Here is a 19882-nt window from a genome sequence, read left to right as displayed (position 1 = left end):
AAAAACAGCTGAGCGCTGTTTATTGCACTTCTTAATGTTATGCTGGATTTTTAACATTACAAAGTAAGACTTTAAAGCTGTTAGAGTCTTTAGAACACAATTTCTGATTAAATCAGTTGGATCAGTAAATTTAATTAAATTGAAACCTTAAGAGGACCAAAGTATTACACATCACTTATTTAACCTTGACACTAAACAAAGCTGCACTTGTTATTTTGAGCAAAATCTAATTTCTGAATGTTTTTGACTAATTGATTCAAAAGACATCAACAAACAGCAACACTCTGCAGAAATGGACACCTGCTATCCTGGAAAATAAGCAAGATAATATAAGAATAACTTTATTCACCCCAGGTAAATTCATGTGTCAGGTAACTCGTCTATTAGAAGAATTAAAAGTATTTAAAAGCCTGGTGGCCGTAGGTATGAAGGATCTTCTGTATCTCTCTATCTAACAGAGACAGGCAAAATATTATAAAATCAGTTACAGGTGATTGTTCACTCTTCACTCTTTATCCTGATTGTCCTTCTCCAGCTGCCTTCAGTCAATCTCCAAACACCCTGTCACCACCAAATACACAAACAAACAGCAAGACACAGTAAGAATGCAGCCAAAGAATAGGCTAAAATTTTACATTGGGGCCCTGTTTGTATACATATTGCATGCAGTTTACATACACTGACCACACAATTGTGTAAATTGTGGCTGCTCCACCTCTCCCACCTCTTACATTTCTCTCTTGTATTGTGTTAGCCTGACAAGCCAGACTATATCATTAAAATGTACCTACGGAGCAAATATTTTTGCTGCCGCTAGGGGGCGTCTAGATTTCTAGGCTAGTATTGTGTTGGATTTTGGACATAAACTGGAGATTCTTGTTGGTATTACAGGAGCTCAATGCCTGTAGCTCCTTCGTTTGTCTTAGCACCACCAAGTGGTGTGATAGCACAGCTGTTCTCGTGGCTGAGAATACATAACATTTCAAATTTATCAAATCTTATGGTCATGTAGAATAGACAGATTCTGTATATGAAATATCTGGTTAAACAATGCAGACACACAAAACTAATAGTTCATGTTAAAACAAGCCAAATAATTAAAATGTAAGTTTTTTCTGACATTCTTTTCCATAAGACACACATCTTTACTACTTGTTGTATGCTGCCGCGGTCTGGGAAGATACCTATTAAGATTCAGGTTTCCTGCACATACTGGTAAAATGAGCTGCTGTGTGTGCTCCATGATCTGATATAATCTAAGTTTAGAGGTGCATCCTGAAGCTAATTAGAGAATATCTGTAAAACAGGTTTGAGGACCAACCTCAAAGGTAGGCTATACAGTGGATTAACCTGTACAAGACATATTGTTTTGCCTGACCTTTATATGATTGCTGGCTGCTATTTGGTACATCTAATATCTGTAAATTAAGGCCTTGATGCTGTAATACTTTTTTATTTCTTCTGGGAATTTTAGGTCTTCATTATACAGTGACAGTGGAGACAGACAGGAAATGCGAGGCGGACAGAGTAGGGGGATGACATGAGCAAATAGTCCAGCCAGCCGGGAGGCAACACGTGGACTTGCTGCTTAGGGCTCATGCGGTATTTATCAGACTAACCATTTAGACATCACCCCCGGCATACTTAGAAATACTTGAGAACTACAGCAGACCAAGTTCATTCATTTCCGGGCATCACAAGAGGATTGGTACTTTTTGTATTGTAATGGTTATACACATAGACATTGTCTGTCAGTGGTAGAAGAACTGTTCTGATCCTTTAATAAGAAACTCCAACTGTAAAAATGCTCCAGTGCAAATGACAGGCTTGGTTTCTTCTTATATCCATCATAGTAATTTATTTACCAAAGAAAACGTGTGTCTTTAACAGAAATGTGTTTTAGTATTTCACATAGAAACAATATATCAAAACTTTTGCTGCCAGGTTGGCCATCCAGCCTTTGATTAGTTATTAGTTACACCTCAGATTTTTTCTTGTCACTCAGTTCTGCTCCAACATACAGAAGAGGATCCACATACAGTATCAAGCTGCTGGATGAGTCAGAATCATATTGTCACAGCTGCTATTAAAGTTAACACTAGTTGCATCCTGATCAGGATTTATTGTTTTCCTGATCATTGAGAACTTGTACATTTTTTACACATGATTCCCTGCTCAAAATGTGTTGATAACAATACATACAAAAAGTTAGGGAAAGTAATTTGAAACACGTGGTATACTTTGTTGGTGGTGCTTTGGTAAAACTAGACTGTGGAGTGGATATGTAAGGTTTGCAAAACACGTGAGCAAACATGGAAGAAACAGTCAGAGAGAGAGAGAGAGAGATAGGGCTACTGTGATTTGGAGAGTGACAGAGGGGAGGCAAGGAACTCAATTGCTTAATTGGAGTCACTGCTTCTGCATTATAGACAAACCCTTGGTTTTGTGGTCCAACCAGATTTTCTTTCCACTGACGACTGTCCTTCTATCCTACCAACTGGCCAGTTCTTAGAGAAATTTCCAGACTGAGGTAAGTTGATTTTTTTTTTATATGTATAATCACAAACCAGTATAAGTTGTAGAAATTTACAAAAAGGCCATCTTGTATGACCTTTATTGCTTTTATGCTGTTTTTAAGGTGATTGCTTATCTGAGGAATGTGGTTAGAAACAAGGTTTTATATTATAAAGGCACACAAAAGTGCCTTCATAGTTACTAATGATACTTTGTTTTAAACTATTTAATTGATTTTCGTTTACAAAAGATAAATTATGTGGAGAAATTAGATTAAAACTAAGATAGAAGAAGAAATCACACTGAAACTTGAGCTGTAGTAAAATGCATCGTAGTCTATAGTTTCACCTGAAAAACAATCCCTTGTTATGTGAATCCATAGCGCTCGCTGTGTACAGGTTATATAATAGTCACAATGACAACTGAAGACAGCAGTTCTGAGTTTCCCAGTGTTTTCAAAAATATTTTCCAAATGTTCTTAATGGTCTGAGCAGCACAGAAATCCCAGACAACAGACATGAATCCCCTTCATGTCTCTTGTGTTAGAATAATGGCCAACATATCAGACACAAATAAAGTATACAAGTATGAGCAAATATAACCAAAAGAATCTGCATACTGAGACCACAGAGTTTAAATGGGATAATAGGCTTATACTTAAAGTTTAAAGTATAGCTATGCCAAATAGGAGAAAATGTTCCAATTCCAATTTCTGACTATTTTTGAACTATGTGCGTTTTGTTTAGGCTATTAGCTTGGTTTTTAACAGGTTGATACTATGGTATACCTAAGTATAGTTTGATGTTCATAGCAATTGATCATTTGATTCTTACAGAAAAAAGTCCTGTAGTGTTACATTGAAAATGATTATATTATGTGATGGCAGAATCTGTCATACTGTGTCTGTAATTGAGATATTGGTATCATAAGACCAGTATCCTCACAGAAACCAAATAGGCAACATGCTCAGATGGAATCCAGACAGCCAGCGTTGTGTGGATGGCTTAAAACTGATGCAGCCAATCAGGAGAAATCTAATTTTGAAACAGTCATACAGAGAGGGATGCATTTCCATGACAACCATCAAGAAAAAATGTCAAACTGTGGAGGAGTGGCAAAACCAGACTAAGTGCTTCCACGTGTGAGCAGATGGGTTTAGTTATCAGCCATTACTCGGGTCCAGGGGGTTATTGTTTCACACAGACGTAAAATTTGGATGCATTCCGTTCATGGTCACCACATTGATAAACAAAGAGACCTGTGTTGGTCTCAGCAGTCCCTTCACCATGATTCAAATAATTAACTTACTGGCTCCACTAATGTAAGAAAGGTTGGACATCATGTGAAGGACATGTAAGCAGTATACAATATTGCATTGTATCAGTTTTTGTGTGTGTACAGTATGTTTGTCTGGGACAAGACTCAGTCTAGACCTATTAGGCTAGCAACTCTGTCAGGTGGACACACAGGAGCTATGGGCTGAAGTAGGCTATTGAATCATAAATCAAAGCAGTGACCTCATGGTGGGGCCTTACAATTAATCCTGAGATGAGCAGTAATACATGAACCAAAGTTCACTGAAATTCATGTAATACTGAGACAATTCACAAAAAAAACTTGTGGTTGCAGTAGATGAGTGATGATCACGATCATTAGGCCTCACACGTTAATCCCACTCCTGGTAGACTTGCTGATAGATGATATGAAGTCAAATGGAGCTATGCTAGTAGCACATAAACTAAGAGAATATTTTCTGTACTTACTGTTTCTGTTCTGTTCAGCTATTGCTACAAAAAATGTCAAATTATTGTATTCTATTTAGCAGTTGTGAGGATTTTGAAGATGTTGTTTAACTGATCAGTGATGTACGTAAATATGTTTCGTTATTTTTTGTTCCCAAGTGTCATACGGTAGATGATGAGGCTATATTCTTCAAATGCTTCAGTATCTATCTATTGATCTAAATCAGTGTCTAGTTCCCTGGAATCACCACTATTTTGCCTTCTTTTTCTTTTTCTCTATCAAGCCTCCTCCATACCAACATGACGCTTCGCGACTACCCTGTTCCGGAGTTGGATGTTACCTTGCAAGAAGTGAGCCGTGTCCTGCAACTCACTTTAAGTCCTGATCATTACCCTGAGTTCAAAGGTGTGCTGGAACAGCAGAGGGAGCTCCTTCAGGAAGCCCAACAGAAATTAGCAGCCAGTGCTGCAGGCCAGGAGAACTGGGTGACAGAGCAGTTCAAGAGAGGTCTGCTGTTGTGTGATGACCCTCTTCCCACCGCCACAGCGCTCCCTGTAGTTCTTCTTCCATCCAAAGCACAGACATGTACCCAGCTGGGGAGAGCAGCCGCTCTACTCTGGGCTGCAGCAAAGCTGTACAGTGAGCCCTTCTTACTAGAGGGCGATGTGCCAATGGAGCGCACACAGCAGTCTGAGGTATTTGCTGCCAGCCGGATTCCTGGCAAGAGTCAAGATCAAATTAAGGTAAGTACTTGTAGGACACATTTTGATAATACTTTCAATGGTCTTTTTATTATTGACAAAGCATGTATAAGACACTGCACAGGAAGATCATTTTTGATTTTTTGTCCAACATCCACCCCCGTCACTACATAACCCCTTGTCCAAACAACCAAACATAGACATACTCCTACAGCCACTGAGAAAAAAAAAAGAATAGACAGAATAAAAATCGCAAAAATGATTTACAACCATACTTAAGAAAGGAGAAAAGAAAGAAAAAACAAAACAAAGAGGAGTGAAATAGGGGGAAAAGGGGGAATGGAAGGGGGGGCTACTAATTATTGTCGAAGGTTTCTCATAGAATACCAAGAAGGGGCGCAATATCTTGTAGAATTTTTTCTCTGATCCCCGAATAGTGTATCTAATTGTTACGACTTCTCTAGCCAATGTGAGAATATTTTGATAATGTTTTCAGGTAGTAGATCCAAATATGCCAAGTATTTTGAGCTATTCTTAACCTTTAGCTTCGTCTTTTCCAGGTCTACCCAGACAGCCTCCATGCTATCATCACCTGTGTTGGAGGAGTTTTCCCTGTTGACATATTGTGGCATCCCAGCACTGGTGGGCCAGTTTCTGCTCGACCGTTCATTGACATCTACAACCAGCTGGCACAGGTGATGGGCCAACCGAAGGCAGGAAAACAGAATGATCCCTCTGTCATCTGTAGCCTCTCGGCTCTGCAGCGTAAAACCTGGGCTGCCATCAGGGAAGAGATCCTGGAGCAAGGCGGGGAAGCAGCAGCATCACTGGGGCTGATGGAGAACTCTGTGCTAACACTCTGTCTGGAGGACTTGAATGCACCTTCTGATCTGGCTGACATCCTCAATGCAGTGAGGCTGGGAGGAGGAGGAGACAATCCATGTCTGAGATACTATGACAAGGTACTGAAAGGTTTTTAAAATACATACACACACACATTATAATATGATTCCGTTATACTCCCAGAACAAAGCTTTCTTTACTTTAATTATACTTATACTTAGTATTACTTACTATATCTATTTTTCTACTTTAGTAATGGGATATTTTGCTTTGGATATGGACACAAATTGTAAAGAATTTATAAAGGCTCAGTTTTCACTTAGGAGTACTATTTGAGGTGGCCAGTGTTTACATCCACTGAAATTATTTTTCTATTTTTTAAAAGGTGGTGAACCTGGTGGTGTTCAAGGATGGCACAGCTGGGATGGTGTTTGAGCACAGCGCTGTGGATGGAATGGTGGCTGGGCTTGTGACTGAGCGTGTGTACAATCTATCTGAAACTGTCGACTTAAACCTAGTCTGTGCTAAACCAGAAAATGTGAATGGGTTTGTCACAGGAAACAATGTTAATTCTGTTTGTCCAACTTCCCTGCCATTCCCCTTGCAGGGAGTAAAAAACCCCAAACCAAGCTCTGACTTAAAAACAACTCATCCAGTTCTCTTTTTTGATATGTCCTCCTATCCTGATGTCTTTTCCACTCTCAGAGGGCAGAGAGGCCTGTATGATGCCTGGATCAACTTCTCTTTGCAGCTATCCCTGAGACAAACTCTTGGGGAATCTGCTGCCAGTCATATCCTTGTCACACCTACCCATATGCGCCACTACAAACATGGCCGCTGTGATCCTACATACTCACTCACCATGCATTCTCGCAAGTTAGTAAGTGCCTTGGCATCTTGTGTTGGCCCAGATAACACAATCCAATACACAACTGACCTCCTACGCTTGTTCCACATTGCGTTTGTGGAGCATAAGAGCCTAATCAAAAACACCAAAAGTGGTCAAGGTGTTGGTCCCCATCTAGCTGCCCTGCGTCGATCTTTGCCATCTGATAATCCTCTGAGAAAGTTTCTGGACCCCTTTGGGTGTCCATCTGTGTACATCACTGGTACAGATCTGATGGAGGGTGTAGAGTGTGGAGTAGGGAATGTTTATGCCCAAGATCAGCTGGCTGTAACCTACCTCGGAAAAAAAGACAAGGTTCGCATAGTGCTTAATGGGAAAGGGAGCTTTGCTCTGACACTGAAAAAGCTCCAAGAAAACCTGAGGATAAACTTGAAGTTAGTGATGCTACTAGCTGTTAGATATGCCATTGCAAACCAGATGGGAGCCCTTGAGTGTCTACTCCAACAGGGTCAAACTGAGAAAATGAATGGACCAACATACCATTCAAACAATGCCAAAAGCAAGGTTGACTCCACTTCAGGCAATAGTCCCGACTACACTCTGTTGATCCATGGTGGAGCTGGGGAAGAGATGATGTTGAACCCCTATGTGATTGGGGTTATTGAGTTCTCCCTACAGACTGCATTAACCCTTGGATGCCAGGTGCTTCAACAAGGTGGCAGAAGTCTGGATGCAGTTCAGAGGTCAGTCGAAGCTCTGGAGGACTGCTTCCTTTTCAATGCCGGTAAAGGCTCAGTGCTAAACAAAGATGGCAAAAATGAATTGGAAGCAACCATTGTAGATGGCAGTACATCAAAGTCAGGATCTGTGGCTTGTGTAGAAAGTGTCAAGAACCCAATAAAAGCAGCCAGATGTGTCATGGAGAAAAGCTCACATTCACTCATTGTGGGAGATGGAGCTGAGGAGTTTCTACAAGGGCTGGAGGAGAAGGAGAAGCCTGTTGGGTCGGAGTATTTCTACACTGATACACGCCACAGAGAGTTAACTGCAAAGCTCAGTAGTGGAAATACCTCAAAAAACAATCACCCTCAAACAGTTGGAGCTGTGGCCTTGGATCACTGGCATGAGTTGGCTGCTGCATCCTCCACAGGTGGGGTAGTAGGAAAGCTGAAAGGGCGAGTTGGGGATACGGCAGTAGTGGGGGCAGGAATATATGCCGATGACAAAGTAGCTATTACCTGCTCTGGAGATGGAGATGTATTTCTGAGGCACACAGTTGCCCAGAAAATAGCCAGTCTTCACCATCACAAAGGCTATAGCCTTAGGCAGGCATGTAGAGAAGTAATGGCTGAAAATCTCAATGGGATCTGCGCAGGTATCATTGCTGTGGACACTAAAGGGGATGCCATCATCGAAACAAATGCCGGTGTTATGTTTGTGGCATCAATGATAAGTGGGATTTCACGAGTGGAAGTCCTGAGGCCTCTGAAAAGCTTCACTAATGTTATCTGGGAAACAGATGAGCTAGTTGCTTACCTGAATCCCAACCCTTGGACCCCTGGGTCAACCATTCTGACAAGAAAAACTCTAAGTGGGGCAAGAAGCATCTTCCACTTGGCCACACCTGATTTTGTGGCGATGCTACAAGGAGCAAGAGATGTGTCCAGCTTACTATGTGAGACACTGGGAGTGCAGCGCTGTGCCATGGTTTTCAATCCAACCTCTAATCATCCTGCACAAATCAGACTGCTCCCACTTCATGGCGTTGAGCCAAAATGGCAACCCCATCTTGCTGGTGAAGAGGAGTTTCAGGCCTACGATCCTGGCTACTGCACCTCAAAAAGTGGCCCACGCTGGGATGATGAAGGACTCACCCAGGTTCAAGCCAAGATTAGAAGTGGACTGCCAACACCAAATGCACCCTCTTGCTTTGACTTTTTTGGGGACCCATCTAATGATAACCTGTTCAGCCGTATTGTACGTGGAGAGCAGCAACAGTGGAGAGTGTGGGAAGACAGTGAGCACGTGGCCTTCCTCACACCATACCCAAACACTCCTGGACTGACAGTTGTGGTGCCACGCAAACCCCTGTCCAGTGACATCTTCAAACTGGATGATGCTGAATACAAAGCACTGATCTTAGCCACTCAAAAGGTTGCCCGACTACTAGAACAGGGGATGAGAGCTCGAGGTGTTGCACTGATCTTTGAGGGATTTGAGATCGACTATGCTCATGCCAAGCTGATCCCCTTGTTACCTTCACCAGATGGTGCCAAGCCTGCTGAGCAGCAACCAGAATACTTTGAGAGCTACCCAGGATATGTGTCATCACTCGATGGCCCAGTGGCTGACGCTGAGACCCTCAAAGCAGTCCACTCAAAAATTTCCAACTGCGGACCTCCTCATTCATGGGAAGACCCCAAATCCCACTCAACACTTGCCATCAAGAGCCAGTGGTATCGCAACATGTTCCAGATTCAAAACACTCTTTTCCACAGCACAGTGGAGTATTTTCACAATACCTGCCAGTACTCCTACGCACTGACCCCTCTCACCACAGACACCATCTCCTCACCAATGGGCTTGGGATCTGACTCGGAACCAGTATCTGTTAATCTGCTGGGCCAGGACATCTACCTGGCCGACTCAATGCAGTTTGTTCTCGAATACTTCCTTCGCTTCCAGGAGAACCTGCCAGGGACCTACTACATATCTCCCAGTTTTAGAGGGGAAGATCCTGATGTCACACACTTGAACCAGTTCTACCATGTGGAGTGTGAACTGCTAGGTGACATGGAAAAAGCCATTTCCACAGCAGAGGGATACGTGGCTCATCTGACCAAGTCCATGTTGAAGAAACACTCAGATATAATTCTCAACACTGCTGGGACCCTCTCACATGTCACAGCCATGCTGAGCAAGCTGGATGGAAAAACTCCACTACCAAGAGTCCCTCTAGACCAGGCCATCCCCATGATGCCCTCTGCTGACTGTGTAGAGTGGGTCCAAGATGGTCAGCCCCAGTTTGGCAGAAAGCTAACACGCAAGGGAGAGCGGGTCTTGATAGAGAAATATGGTGGTGCTGTTTGGCTGACTGAGATGGACCATCTGGGAGTTCCCTTCTACCAGGCATATGTTGAGGGCACAGGGCAGTGCAAAGCCAAAGCTGCTGATCTTCTGCTGGGGCTGGGTGAGACTGTGGGTCTTGGTGAACGTCATTCCACTACTCAGATGGTACAGGAGGCCCTGAGACACCATGCAGTGCCTGAGCAGTCCTATAAATGGTACATTAGCATGCGCCAAGTGAAACCACTCCTCACCAGTGGATGGGGCATGGGGACGGAGCGCTACTTGTGTTGGCTACTTCAGCACGATGACATTAGAGACATACATATCATACCTAGGATGAAAGGAATGAAATACATGCCCTGATCATAAGTTTGTCTTGGATTTTCAGGCCATTTGATGCAATATACTTGTAATAACGGGGCCAAAAAGAAGAATAAAATACAGAGTTTTCCCATAAAAATCCCCCAATAATCCAGATCCTTGATTACTTCAAAATTTTCCTGCTCTGCCCATGGACAGAGGACATTTCCTATAGCCACCAGTCCCAGCAGTCCCATCTGACCTACGTTCTCCAGAATGTAAAATTAGGTTTGCAAGAAATGTAATGTAAACAGGGGTGCATTATTGCAGAAAAAATGAGAGAAGCATATCAATGTAGAGATGGTTAAAACTAAGCTAACAAAAGTATATAATAAGTTATTATTAAAATATAATCATGTCACACTACAAGTTGGTTTCCTTTGTTGAATGTTGCAAGTAAAAACACAGTTGATGTATAACTTGCATTGTATATTCAGTCAGTATTCATTTGTTGGTGTAAGTCTGGAAAAAATGACACAGCGTAAATTGTCTGAAATACGGACGGGATACAAATAAAAGGAAAAACCAACACAAAGTGCCTTAGTGAGGTGTGGGGCAACCATGATCTGTGGGATTGAACGTCACTCTTCCAAAAATATATTCCCTTATGTGATGATTTAATGATGATGAGGATGATGATGGTGGAGAGTGCACTCTTACACATCAGTCCGCAATCTCAAATAGGTGTTCAGTTGGGTTGTGATGTGCTTGGATTGACTGTGAAGGCCACAATATATGATTCACATCATTTTCATTCTCCATTCAGATTTCTCATGAATGAGGGTATTGTCATCCGGTTTTACTAATTTGTCTTTAATTTAATTTTCCTTTTAAGTTGTCAGCTGTCTTTTTCAGTCCCTATAAGAACAACACAAATGCACACATTTGTCAAAGTCTTAATTCCTTGCCATAAATGTTTGTGTGCCTTAAATCAATTATACAAGCAAATTCATTATATTGCTCTTTAATGTGATGGTATTTTTTTGTCTTATTTCTATCACAATGTCTTTTTATGTAAAAGTGTTTTTTGTTGCTTGACATATGGATCATGTACCCATGTTGTTTTTCATTGAGTGAAAATGTTTTTTAAGTCTTTTAAAAAATATATAACAAACCAAATAAATGTAAGACATGTAAGAGTCTCTGATTGTGTCATTGGTACAAGGCTATCAGAGGTCTCTGGGCACTGGTACAAATGTCACAAGGGTGTGAGTAAATATAGAATGCTAACTTTAGATAATTTCAGTGTGAGATGTATCAGCTTTGTAACATGACAGCAAAGTGATTGGCTCAATGTCAATAACTCATCAGTTCGTCATACTGTTATACCTAAAAGCAATGAGCTGAACTCTGTATTCATTTTATAGAATAACTACATTTTTGAGAGCAAATTGATATGATAAATATTCCGTGGTGCAATAGAATATATGATATATTTTTAAGACTGTACATAATTTGCATATGAATATATTGTACTAGGCAAAATTTTAACAGTGATTAGAGCACATACTCATAAACACATGGAAATGCACAGAACAGCTTTCTGGTGAACTGATCCAATAATCAATGTGTCAATGTAGCTAAGTGATAGGAAGGTTATAAAGAAACATTGAACATTATTTATATGTCACCAAACTGGTCAGTGAACTACAGAAATTGGCTCACGAACACACGCTCCTGAACTTCATGCACAAAATAAGAAGCTCTGAGGATGTCACCTGTTTACAAGGTAACTTCACAAACTCCTCTTCTCCATTCAGCTCTTTCATCAGGTTGGATCCTTTTTTTTTTAAAATGAAGTACAGTAGGCTATATCAAACACTGTTGAGAAATTAAAACATTTATCAAATTAATTGCTTTGTGATTTATTTATCCAAATTAACCTCATATATCAGTATTGGCCATGAGAGGTGAACTTTGCTGTTGTTGTGCCTCACAAGTCTTTCATGTAGGCTAAGTTTGACTCACTGTGTTTCCCTCCGAAAAAGCAGGGCTGTCCATCTTCTTCTTCTCTGTAACATCCTTCGAGATTGTCCATATTAATTTTTGAGGCCTTATTATTATAATTATAGCTACTCTGTTGGCACTACAGCTGACCAACTGATGAAATGACAACCACAACACTCCGAATTAGGCCTACTTTATTCACTAACATGAATCACTATACATACTTTGATTGGTACACCACCTACAGTTGAATTGATTTAACAGTTATTATGGCATTACTTACACTACCACAGAGGACATTTTTGTTCTGAGGTAACTTTAAGCATAAACCACATGACACTGTAATGATAACACAATCTAAAAAGAGATTGAACTGAGTTTACATTCCAGTTCAATTAAGCGAGCAGTTGGACCTTTTATATAGCCTACAGTCTATGAGTTGGACACATGGTAGAAAAAAAATTATAGGCCTAATGCATAAAATTGCACCTTTAGCCTACATTTTTTTTTTTTTTTTTTTTTTACATGATTGTATCTTGATTTATTCATAGCAATGACAAGGATCAACCCAAACATGAAAATAAACGTAATTTCTGAGTGCAACATTGATATAAAACAGGAATTATTATTACATGTATCACTTCTTTTTTTTTTTTTCCCCCAAATGTAACAACATAAACGACAACCCGGATGTAGTATTTGAGTAGTACACTGATTCCGGTGTTACAGTCGAGTCTGACCCCGGCTTGTGCACACCCCTGCCTCTGTCTGAAGACTAAACTCCTTGGTTTAATTTCTGAAACGTAGGTTTCTTCGTGTTTCTCTGTTGTGTGTACTTGTGTTTTTGCTTACACCTTTATATTCCACTGTTTTATGAGTGCGTTTAGTCAGTGAGTTTGGATAAAGGTAAGGTCAGCGCTGCCGAGCCCAACAGCTAGATGGTTAGCATGTTAAGCTAACAAGCTAGTCATGAGATGTGTGACTTTGCGTTGAGCCAGCCATTTTCTATAGACAGGGGGACCTCGGCAGCTCACTGTGTTGTTATCTTCTGCTCTGTGGCAGCAGTGGCCACGAAGCAGTCGTTGGGAGTTAGACAAACATTGACCTAATGTGCATAAGTGGTCAAATTTGCATGGATGCTAACGTTAGCTAACGGTACAGTTACTGCGAGCTGAGACTGCACCAGAGCAGCAGTTTGTAAATGTCAGTACCAGCCTTATCTGGCAAAGGGTTGTTTTCAGTGTTTTCCACAAAACAGAGGGGAAGTAGTTATGGAACATAAAACTTGTGATATTGCTCATCATAAATGAAATGGGGGGGATAGAGTGAACTTATTGCATGAATGGTCCTGGCTGAATGAATGAATCCAGGCTTCTTACCAAAAGTGACAGGCAGGTAGCTTTCCTGTCTCTTGTTAATAGCTCCTCAAAGTACTGCTCACTCTCTTAACTGTTACTGTAAAGGGATAGTTCAACATTTTGGCAAATTCGCCTATTGCCATAATCCCAATAGTCATAGGGATAGGTTCAGTACCTTAACTATCGGTGCATGTTGTTTTGAGATCTGCGGGGCAGAGACGCGAGCTGCTCAGCGAACACAATGGAGGTGAACGGTACAGGTCCTCTGTCCTTCAAAACTCATCAAATACACAATCCAACAACTCCAAAACACTCTTGAAAATGTGACTTGCGCATTCACCACGCTATGAAATAATCATGTATAATTATGTAACAATATGACACATGAAGCAAACAGGAACTGCTTGTGCTTTTGAAATCACTCCGCCCAGCAGCCGTGTCTGGAATGTAGTTCGGCTGCATTTGCCTCAAAAAACAACTCTGTCTCTTAATGTTACATTATTATTTCATAGCTTGGTGAATGTGCATGTCACATCTTCTCGACGAGAGCGCTTTGGAGTTGTTGGATTGTGTATTTGAGGGACAGGGGACCTGTACCATTCACCTCCATTGTGTTCACTGAGCAGCTCGCCTCTCTGCCCCGTGGATCTCAAAACAACATACACTGATAATTAAAGGTAATGGCAATAGGTGAATTTGCCACAATGTCGAACTATCCCTTTAACCATTCAAGTCTGACCTGTTACATTTCTGGAAGACCAGATAAGATTTTTGTCCACACCATTACACTAGTATTCATCACACAGCTTCTGCTCTCCTTTGTCCAGGTGCCAGGGTGTCCCCCCTCTCCATGTGTGGTCCCTAATGGGCGGCTGGTCTCGCAGTGCTGTGCTGGAGCTGTACCGGGCGCTGCTCCGTGCAGGCCGTCACCTTCAGTACACTGACCGCAATTACTATCGTCGTGCCGTGGCTCGTGAGTTTCGCCGCTGCCAAGCCCTGACTGTACCAGCAGACAAGGAGGACGCGCTGAAGAGGGGCCAGTTCTTCCTCAACAGTCGGCTGGGTGGGCTTATGTAGGGGGAAGGGGCTCACAGGTTATCTGGAGGAGGGTTAAAGGTTGTTTGGAGGTGAATCTCCCAGGTGAGTTTACAGGAGGAATGTGCTCAGTAGTAACACTTTTTAGATCTGAGACATTCTTTGTGCGTCATGGGGGATGACCCCACCTATTTAACATCTTTAGGTTCTTAGTAATCAGTCAATGCTGATTGAAAGATGCTGTCCAAACTATCTGTGTTGCTATACAGTACTTAAGTGTCTGGTTACCCAATGTTTGAGGGTAGCCTTTTAGTTAAAAATGGAACAAAAACAATACCTATTTTGTATCATCTTTCTACCTGTCTCCTTCTCTCTGATTATCTCTCCTTACCTCCGTTTCAGTGGCAGGATGGCGGGGGTGAATGGAGACCGCAAAGGGAAGAAAGATGACAATGGGCTTGGCACAGCCATCGACTTCATGCTTTCCAATGCCAAGCTGGTGTTAGGCGTGGGAGGAGCAGCCATGCTTGGCATCGCCACACTAGCTGTCAAAAGAGTAAGTCAGCAGTCATTAATCTCTTGATTGTTTTCCTAATGCTCTTAGAGAAGCATCCGTACCAAATGGCACACAACTTGTTTGTTATGCAGATGTATGACCGTGCCATAAGTGCGCCCACAAGCCCCACCAAGATGGAGCAGACAGGAAAGAGGAGCTGGGAGGAGCCTGCATGGATGGGTTCATCTCCACGGGTACTGAACCATGACATGAAGTCCACAGTCAGCAGGTCGCTCCAGTCTCTGCCCACCTCTGCTCATGCTTTTGAACCAGGTGAGGGGAGGGAAACTTTCAAAGTCATCTTTGAAAGTTTTTTTTCTGTGATTGATTAAAACATTGAGTTACCGGTTTTGTGCATGAGACTCTCCAACCAGCTAAGTTTTTTTTTTTTTTTTAATCAGCCTACAGCCTACTTGGAGGATTCTTGCTGTTCCTTTACAGTGGGTCTTGTCTCTCTGTAGCACTGTAGTTAGTCACCCAGCCTTTCTCTGAGTTTGACAGTGATGTAGTTGATACTTGATGTTTCCATATCTCTCATTAACTTAATTTATTCTTTGTAGACAATAGTTTTTTTGTTTGTTTGTTTTTAGCTTTTATTCAACTTAATTAAGCTTTATATTTAGAGTGCACACCCATGCTTCCCCAACGCACCCTCTGCACCTTTACCCACTGCCTCACCTTTAAATTCATTATTTGAAATGGTGGATGGTCACAAAATTCTGCATTAATACATCTTTTAACGTTCTTTTGCCTCCAATCTTTTCAGACTGTCTGCGGAGGGCCATGGGTCGAGCTGCTGTGGGAGGCAGCGGCACCACTCAATCTGACCTGATGAGGGCCCGGATGCGTTTGTCCCTGCAGGAACATCTGTGGGAGTTCTACCAGAATAATGTGAACATCCCTACTGAGGAGCAGGCGGTGGCCAGGAGGGCAGCGCTGGACATCTGTGCGGAGCTCAGAGTGTTTCTTCATGCCAAACTGCCTGACATGCCGCTGAGGGAGATGTACCTGAGTGGCAGTTTGTACGATGACCTGCAGGTAAGAGGTTTCACATGTTCAGTCCTGCTTGTTGATAGAAGTACTATAATTTTAGTATTTTTTTAAAGGGATAGTTCAACATTTTGGCAAATTGGCCCATTGCCATAATCGCTATAGTCATAGCAGTAGGTTCGTTACCTTTATTTGTCGGTGTAAGCTACTTTTAGAACGGCGGAGCTGCTCAGAGCTACGCTATGGAGGCTAAAGGAATTTCTTGGTTTCCCTCATCAAACTCATCAAATACAAAATCCCCAAACTCCAAAACGCTTTCATGGACAAGTTGTGACCTGCACAATCACCACGCTATCAGATAATAATGGAACGTTACGAAACGGAGCCGTTTTTGAGGTAAAACAGGGTAATACAGAGTCTTCTTGCTGAAAAACTGTCCCTGAACGCAACGCGCATCAGCGGTTTTGCATTAATTTACCTCTAAAACAGCTCCGTCTCGTAACGTTCCGTTATTATCTCATAGCGTTGTGATTGTGCAGCTCACAACTTGTCCACGATAGCGTTTTTGAGTTGTTGGGTTGTATATTTGATGAGTTTGATGAGGGAAACCAAGAAATTCCCTTAGCCTCCATAGTATAGCCCTGAGCAGCCTGCCGCTCTGCTCCACCGTTCTAAAAATAGCTTACACCGACAATTAAAGGTAACGAATCTACTGCTATGACTATAGCGATTATGGCAATGGGCCAATTTGCCAAAATGTTGAACTATCCCTTTAAGCATGTTTGATTTCCCCCCTCTCGTAGGTGGTTACAGCAGACCATGCCCAGCTCATGGTGCCTCTCATCTTGGAGAAGAACCTGTGGTCATCCATCCCAGGGGAGGACACCATCATGAATGTCCCGGGTTTCTGGCTCGTTCGCAGGGAGAACTTGGAATATTTCCCAAGGAACAGCAGCTATTGGGACCGCTGCATGGTCGGAGGTTACCTCTCCCCTAAAACAGTCCTTGAGGTCTTTGACAAGCTCGTGGCTGGCTCCATCAACTGGCCGGCCATAGGGAGCGTCCTCGACTATGTCATCCGTCCTGTCGTTCCCTCAGAAACGCTGACCCTGGAGGTGCAATATGAGACGGACAGGAAACTGTACGTGGACTTCCTACCATTACTTGTGATGGAGGACGGGACCTCGCTCATCGCTAAACCACATCGACTTGCCGCAGAGCGCCACGAAAACCTGTGGCGGCAGAGCTTCCGTGTGGCCGAGACGGCGCGACTCAGGGCTCTGGATCAGGAGGACGGAGGCTGCCGATGCGCCTGCCTAAAGGTGGCGAAAGCGGTCTGCAAGCTCAACCCTGCCCTTAACCGGCTCAACGCCAGCCAGCTCACCAACGCCATCTTATTGCTGAGTGAAAAGGAAGGCGACTGGACCCAGGAAGCGCTGGCCGACCGCTTCCTCCAGCTGCTACGAGCACTAGTGGGACACCTAGAGGCCGGGAGGCTGCAATGTGCCCTCAGCCCGAAAGTCAACTTATTCTGTGAGCTGACGGAACAGGAAGTGGACGAGCTCGGCTACACCCTCTACTGTGCCCTCTCAGATCCTGAGGGGCTGCTGAGAACTGCAATGGCACCGCCTCCCCATCCCTGAGAACCACGCCGCCACAAAGCAGCGTGGCAGCGACATGTCAACCACAGTTTTTGTGGGCAACGGTGCCCTCTCACCAAAATGAGGCCCCTGGGGGAAAAAAAACCCATCTGCATGGATTCATCCTCTCCTAAAAAAAAAAAAAAAGATCTCTTGATTTTTCATTGCCTCTTCATGAATATCTGTGAGAAAGTGTGATGCACACAGTAGCAGTTATTTAGTGTCAGACCAGTTTCATAAAAACTGGATGTGGAATTATCATCAATATCTCAATGTCAGATGAAAGTGAAGGGTCATTGGCGTTCATGGTTCTCATTAGAGACATTGTGTTAATGAAGCTAAGAGCAGACATGCTGAAGGGACCGAGCTGTGGATTGATTGATCCGTATGAAAATGGAGAATGCCATATTTGAGCTTTTTTTTTTTAACTGGTTGGAGAGTTTTAGGAACAAAGACATGTCTGATGCAGTGAACGTTACCATGGTTGCATCTTCGACTGTTTAAAGATGGGTCCATGCCACTGTGTCGAGGGATAGAATGTATTGTTGATTGTGTGTATGACAACCCGAAAGCTAATAAATTATTGATCAGTCATGACTCAGCATTCTTGAGACAAGCTAACTTCATGTCCTCTTTGCTGATATATAAGAAAAAAAACTTCATTAACACAGTGGCCACATTCAAGATGTCTGCTTTACATGTTTCCATTGGTATGAGAAAGCAAACATTAGGCTGTGTGTGGAATGTCTGCAGCTTGCATGTGTTTGCTACCTAAACAACATATCAAATGGGTGAATATAGACTGACCTGTGCTTTGATGACTATTCCTAATCTTTCACACAATTCAACAATGGAACTGATAGTAAATCTAATGTGCATCCCAGGATGGAATATACTAACATTAATGGAAATATGCCTGATTTGTTGGTGATTTTATGAAATCTGAACCAAAATACAACACCATAATTTTCTATCACAGTGATTTCTGATGTGAAGAGATACTTCCATGTGACTGTCTAACAGAGCCACTCTTTGTTTGTTGCTTTTGACTGTTGGCTTCTTCTCCAGTCTCACATTTGTTTTGTGGGTGCACGGGTCTTATACGCTTTATCAACTCATCATTATTTTGTCTGACCTCCATCACAGGTTATTTTGCACTGTCAAACAGCTCTGAAGCGAATGCGCAACAATGTTGTGCGCAGGTGTTCAAGTTTGACACTCTAAGCGCTGTAGTCTACTGGTTTTTTGCTTTAATTCAAATTGCAGTTCAGATCCTCTTTGGTCTTGCCTTGGTTGGGTCCAAATCTTTGTAGCAAGGGGGGGGTAATATTGGTTGGACATTTTTAGATTTCAGAAATTTCAGAGACGACAACATACCGCTGTGAACGTTGTTGGAACAAACCTGCAGGAGATTCTGTGCATTTTTATCATTTGGTGAATTAGTCTCAGTATTAACTTAAGCTCCTGTCTTGGTTTCAGTTAAAGCACGGAGCCTGTTACCTCTGTAGTACTGTGTTTGTGTTTATGTGCATACCTGTGCACGTTTTAGGTCCACATTAAACCCTGATTAACTTGTAGGTAACCGATCTGGCCCGGTCTGTTTTGAGTAGGCAGCCATACGTGGATTAGTGATACATGGAGGCTGCGTCACTCAGCACTACGAAACACAGCACAGATCAGCTGTGGTTATGTGACCTGTGGTGATAATCACTACCACCGGGGCTGTATATTCATAGATTACAGGTGCTAATCTCAGTAGAATATGATCTGATCAGGGGGATCTGCTCCCCGATCCTCAGTTATATAACAGCAGCTTCGATAGCCAAGGTTTCTGATAGGGTAGCTTGGTACTCAGTGGAGCTTCATCAATTTAAGCTGCCGTTCTACTCATGTCAGCTCATGGGTGGAGCAACTATAATAGCTGCCAGACTGTCAAGTGGAGTTTATAGCATATTCTCTCTAAATTAGTACTTTCAATACATTGTCCAAAATAATCACATGGCTGCTTTTTGTTCTCACTTTTAGCCTTAGAATGAAAAAAAAAGTGCAGTGATACGGAGCGAGTGTCCTCGATCCCCCTCCTAGTTTGTATACTGTACAAAGTGGATGGGGTTAGGGTTGTTTATACTTCTGTTGTGCATTCAGTTAAAATAATCATCCAGATAATAATGGAGAATATTACAGGTGAATATTTTTGTATTTATTGTACATTTGTAACCAAAAAGAGCCGAATATTTATTTGCATTGACTCAGTATCACTTGTGCTTCATGAAGTGCTT

General features: G+C 42.4%; 1 protein-coding gene across 1 annotated transcript; it reads left to right on the top strand.

Moving 5' to 3' along the window:
* The first annotated feature begins 14333 nt into the window (after positions 1-14333).
* On the top strand, positions 14334-19827 carry mief1 (mitochondrial elongation factor 1). The gene is made up of 5 exons (XM_083977563.1): positions 14334-14522; positions 14820-14973; positions 15066-15246; positions 15740-16011; positions 16767-19827. The coding sequence occupies exons 2-5, from the start codon at positions 14827-14829 to the stop codon at positions 17604-17606; spliced, it is 1440 nt and encodes a 479-aa protein (XP_083833689.1). The 5' UTR covers positions 14334-14522; positions 14820-14826; the 3' UTR covers positions 17607-19827.
* Positions 19828-19882: the final 55 nt, after the last annotated feature.

The sequence above is a fragment of the Trachurus trachurus genome (genome assembly GCF_905171665.1).
Source record: "Trachurus trachurus genome assembly, chromosome: 8".
NCBI classification, from domain to species: Eukaryota; Metazoa; Chordata; class Actinopteri; order Carangiformes; family Carangidae; genus Trachurus; species Trachurus trachurus.
The sequence above is the reverse complement of the archived record's forward strand: the minus strand, read 5'-3'. Positions and strand labels throughout refer to the sequence as shown.

Bases quoted from the DNA above. Each gene is read 5' to 3' on its own strand.
- mief1 (XM_083977563.1), top strand. From the start codon at position 14,827: ATGGCGGGGGTGAATGGAGACCGCAAAGGGAAGAAAGATGACAATGGG. The intron at 14,974-15,065 runs GTAAGTCAGCAG...TTTGTTATGCAG, and splicing joins CCACACTAGCTGTCAAAAGA to ATGTATGACCGTGCCATAAG. The intron at 15,247-15,739 runs GTGAGGGGAGGG...CAATCTTTTCAG, and splicing joins TGCTCATGCTTTTGAACCAG to ACTGTCTGCGGAGGGCCATG.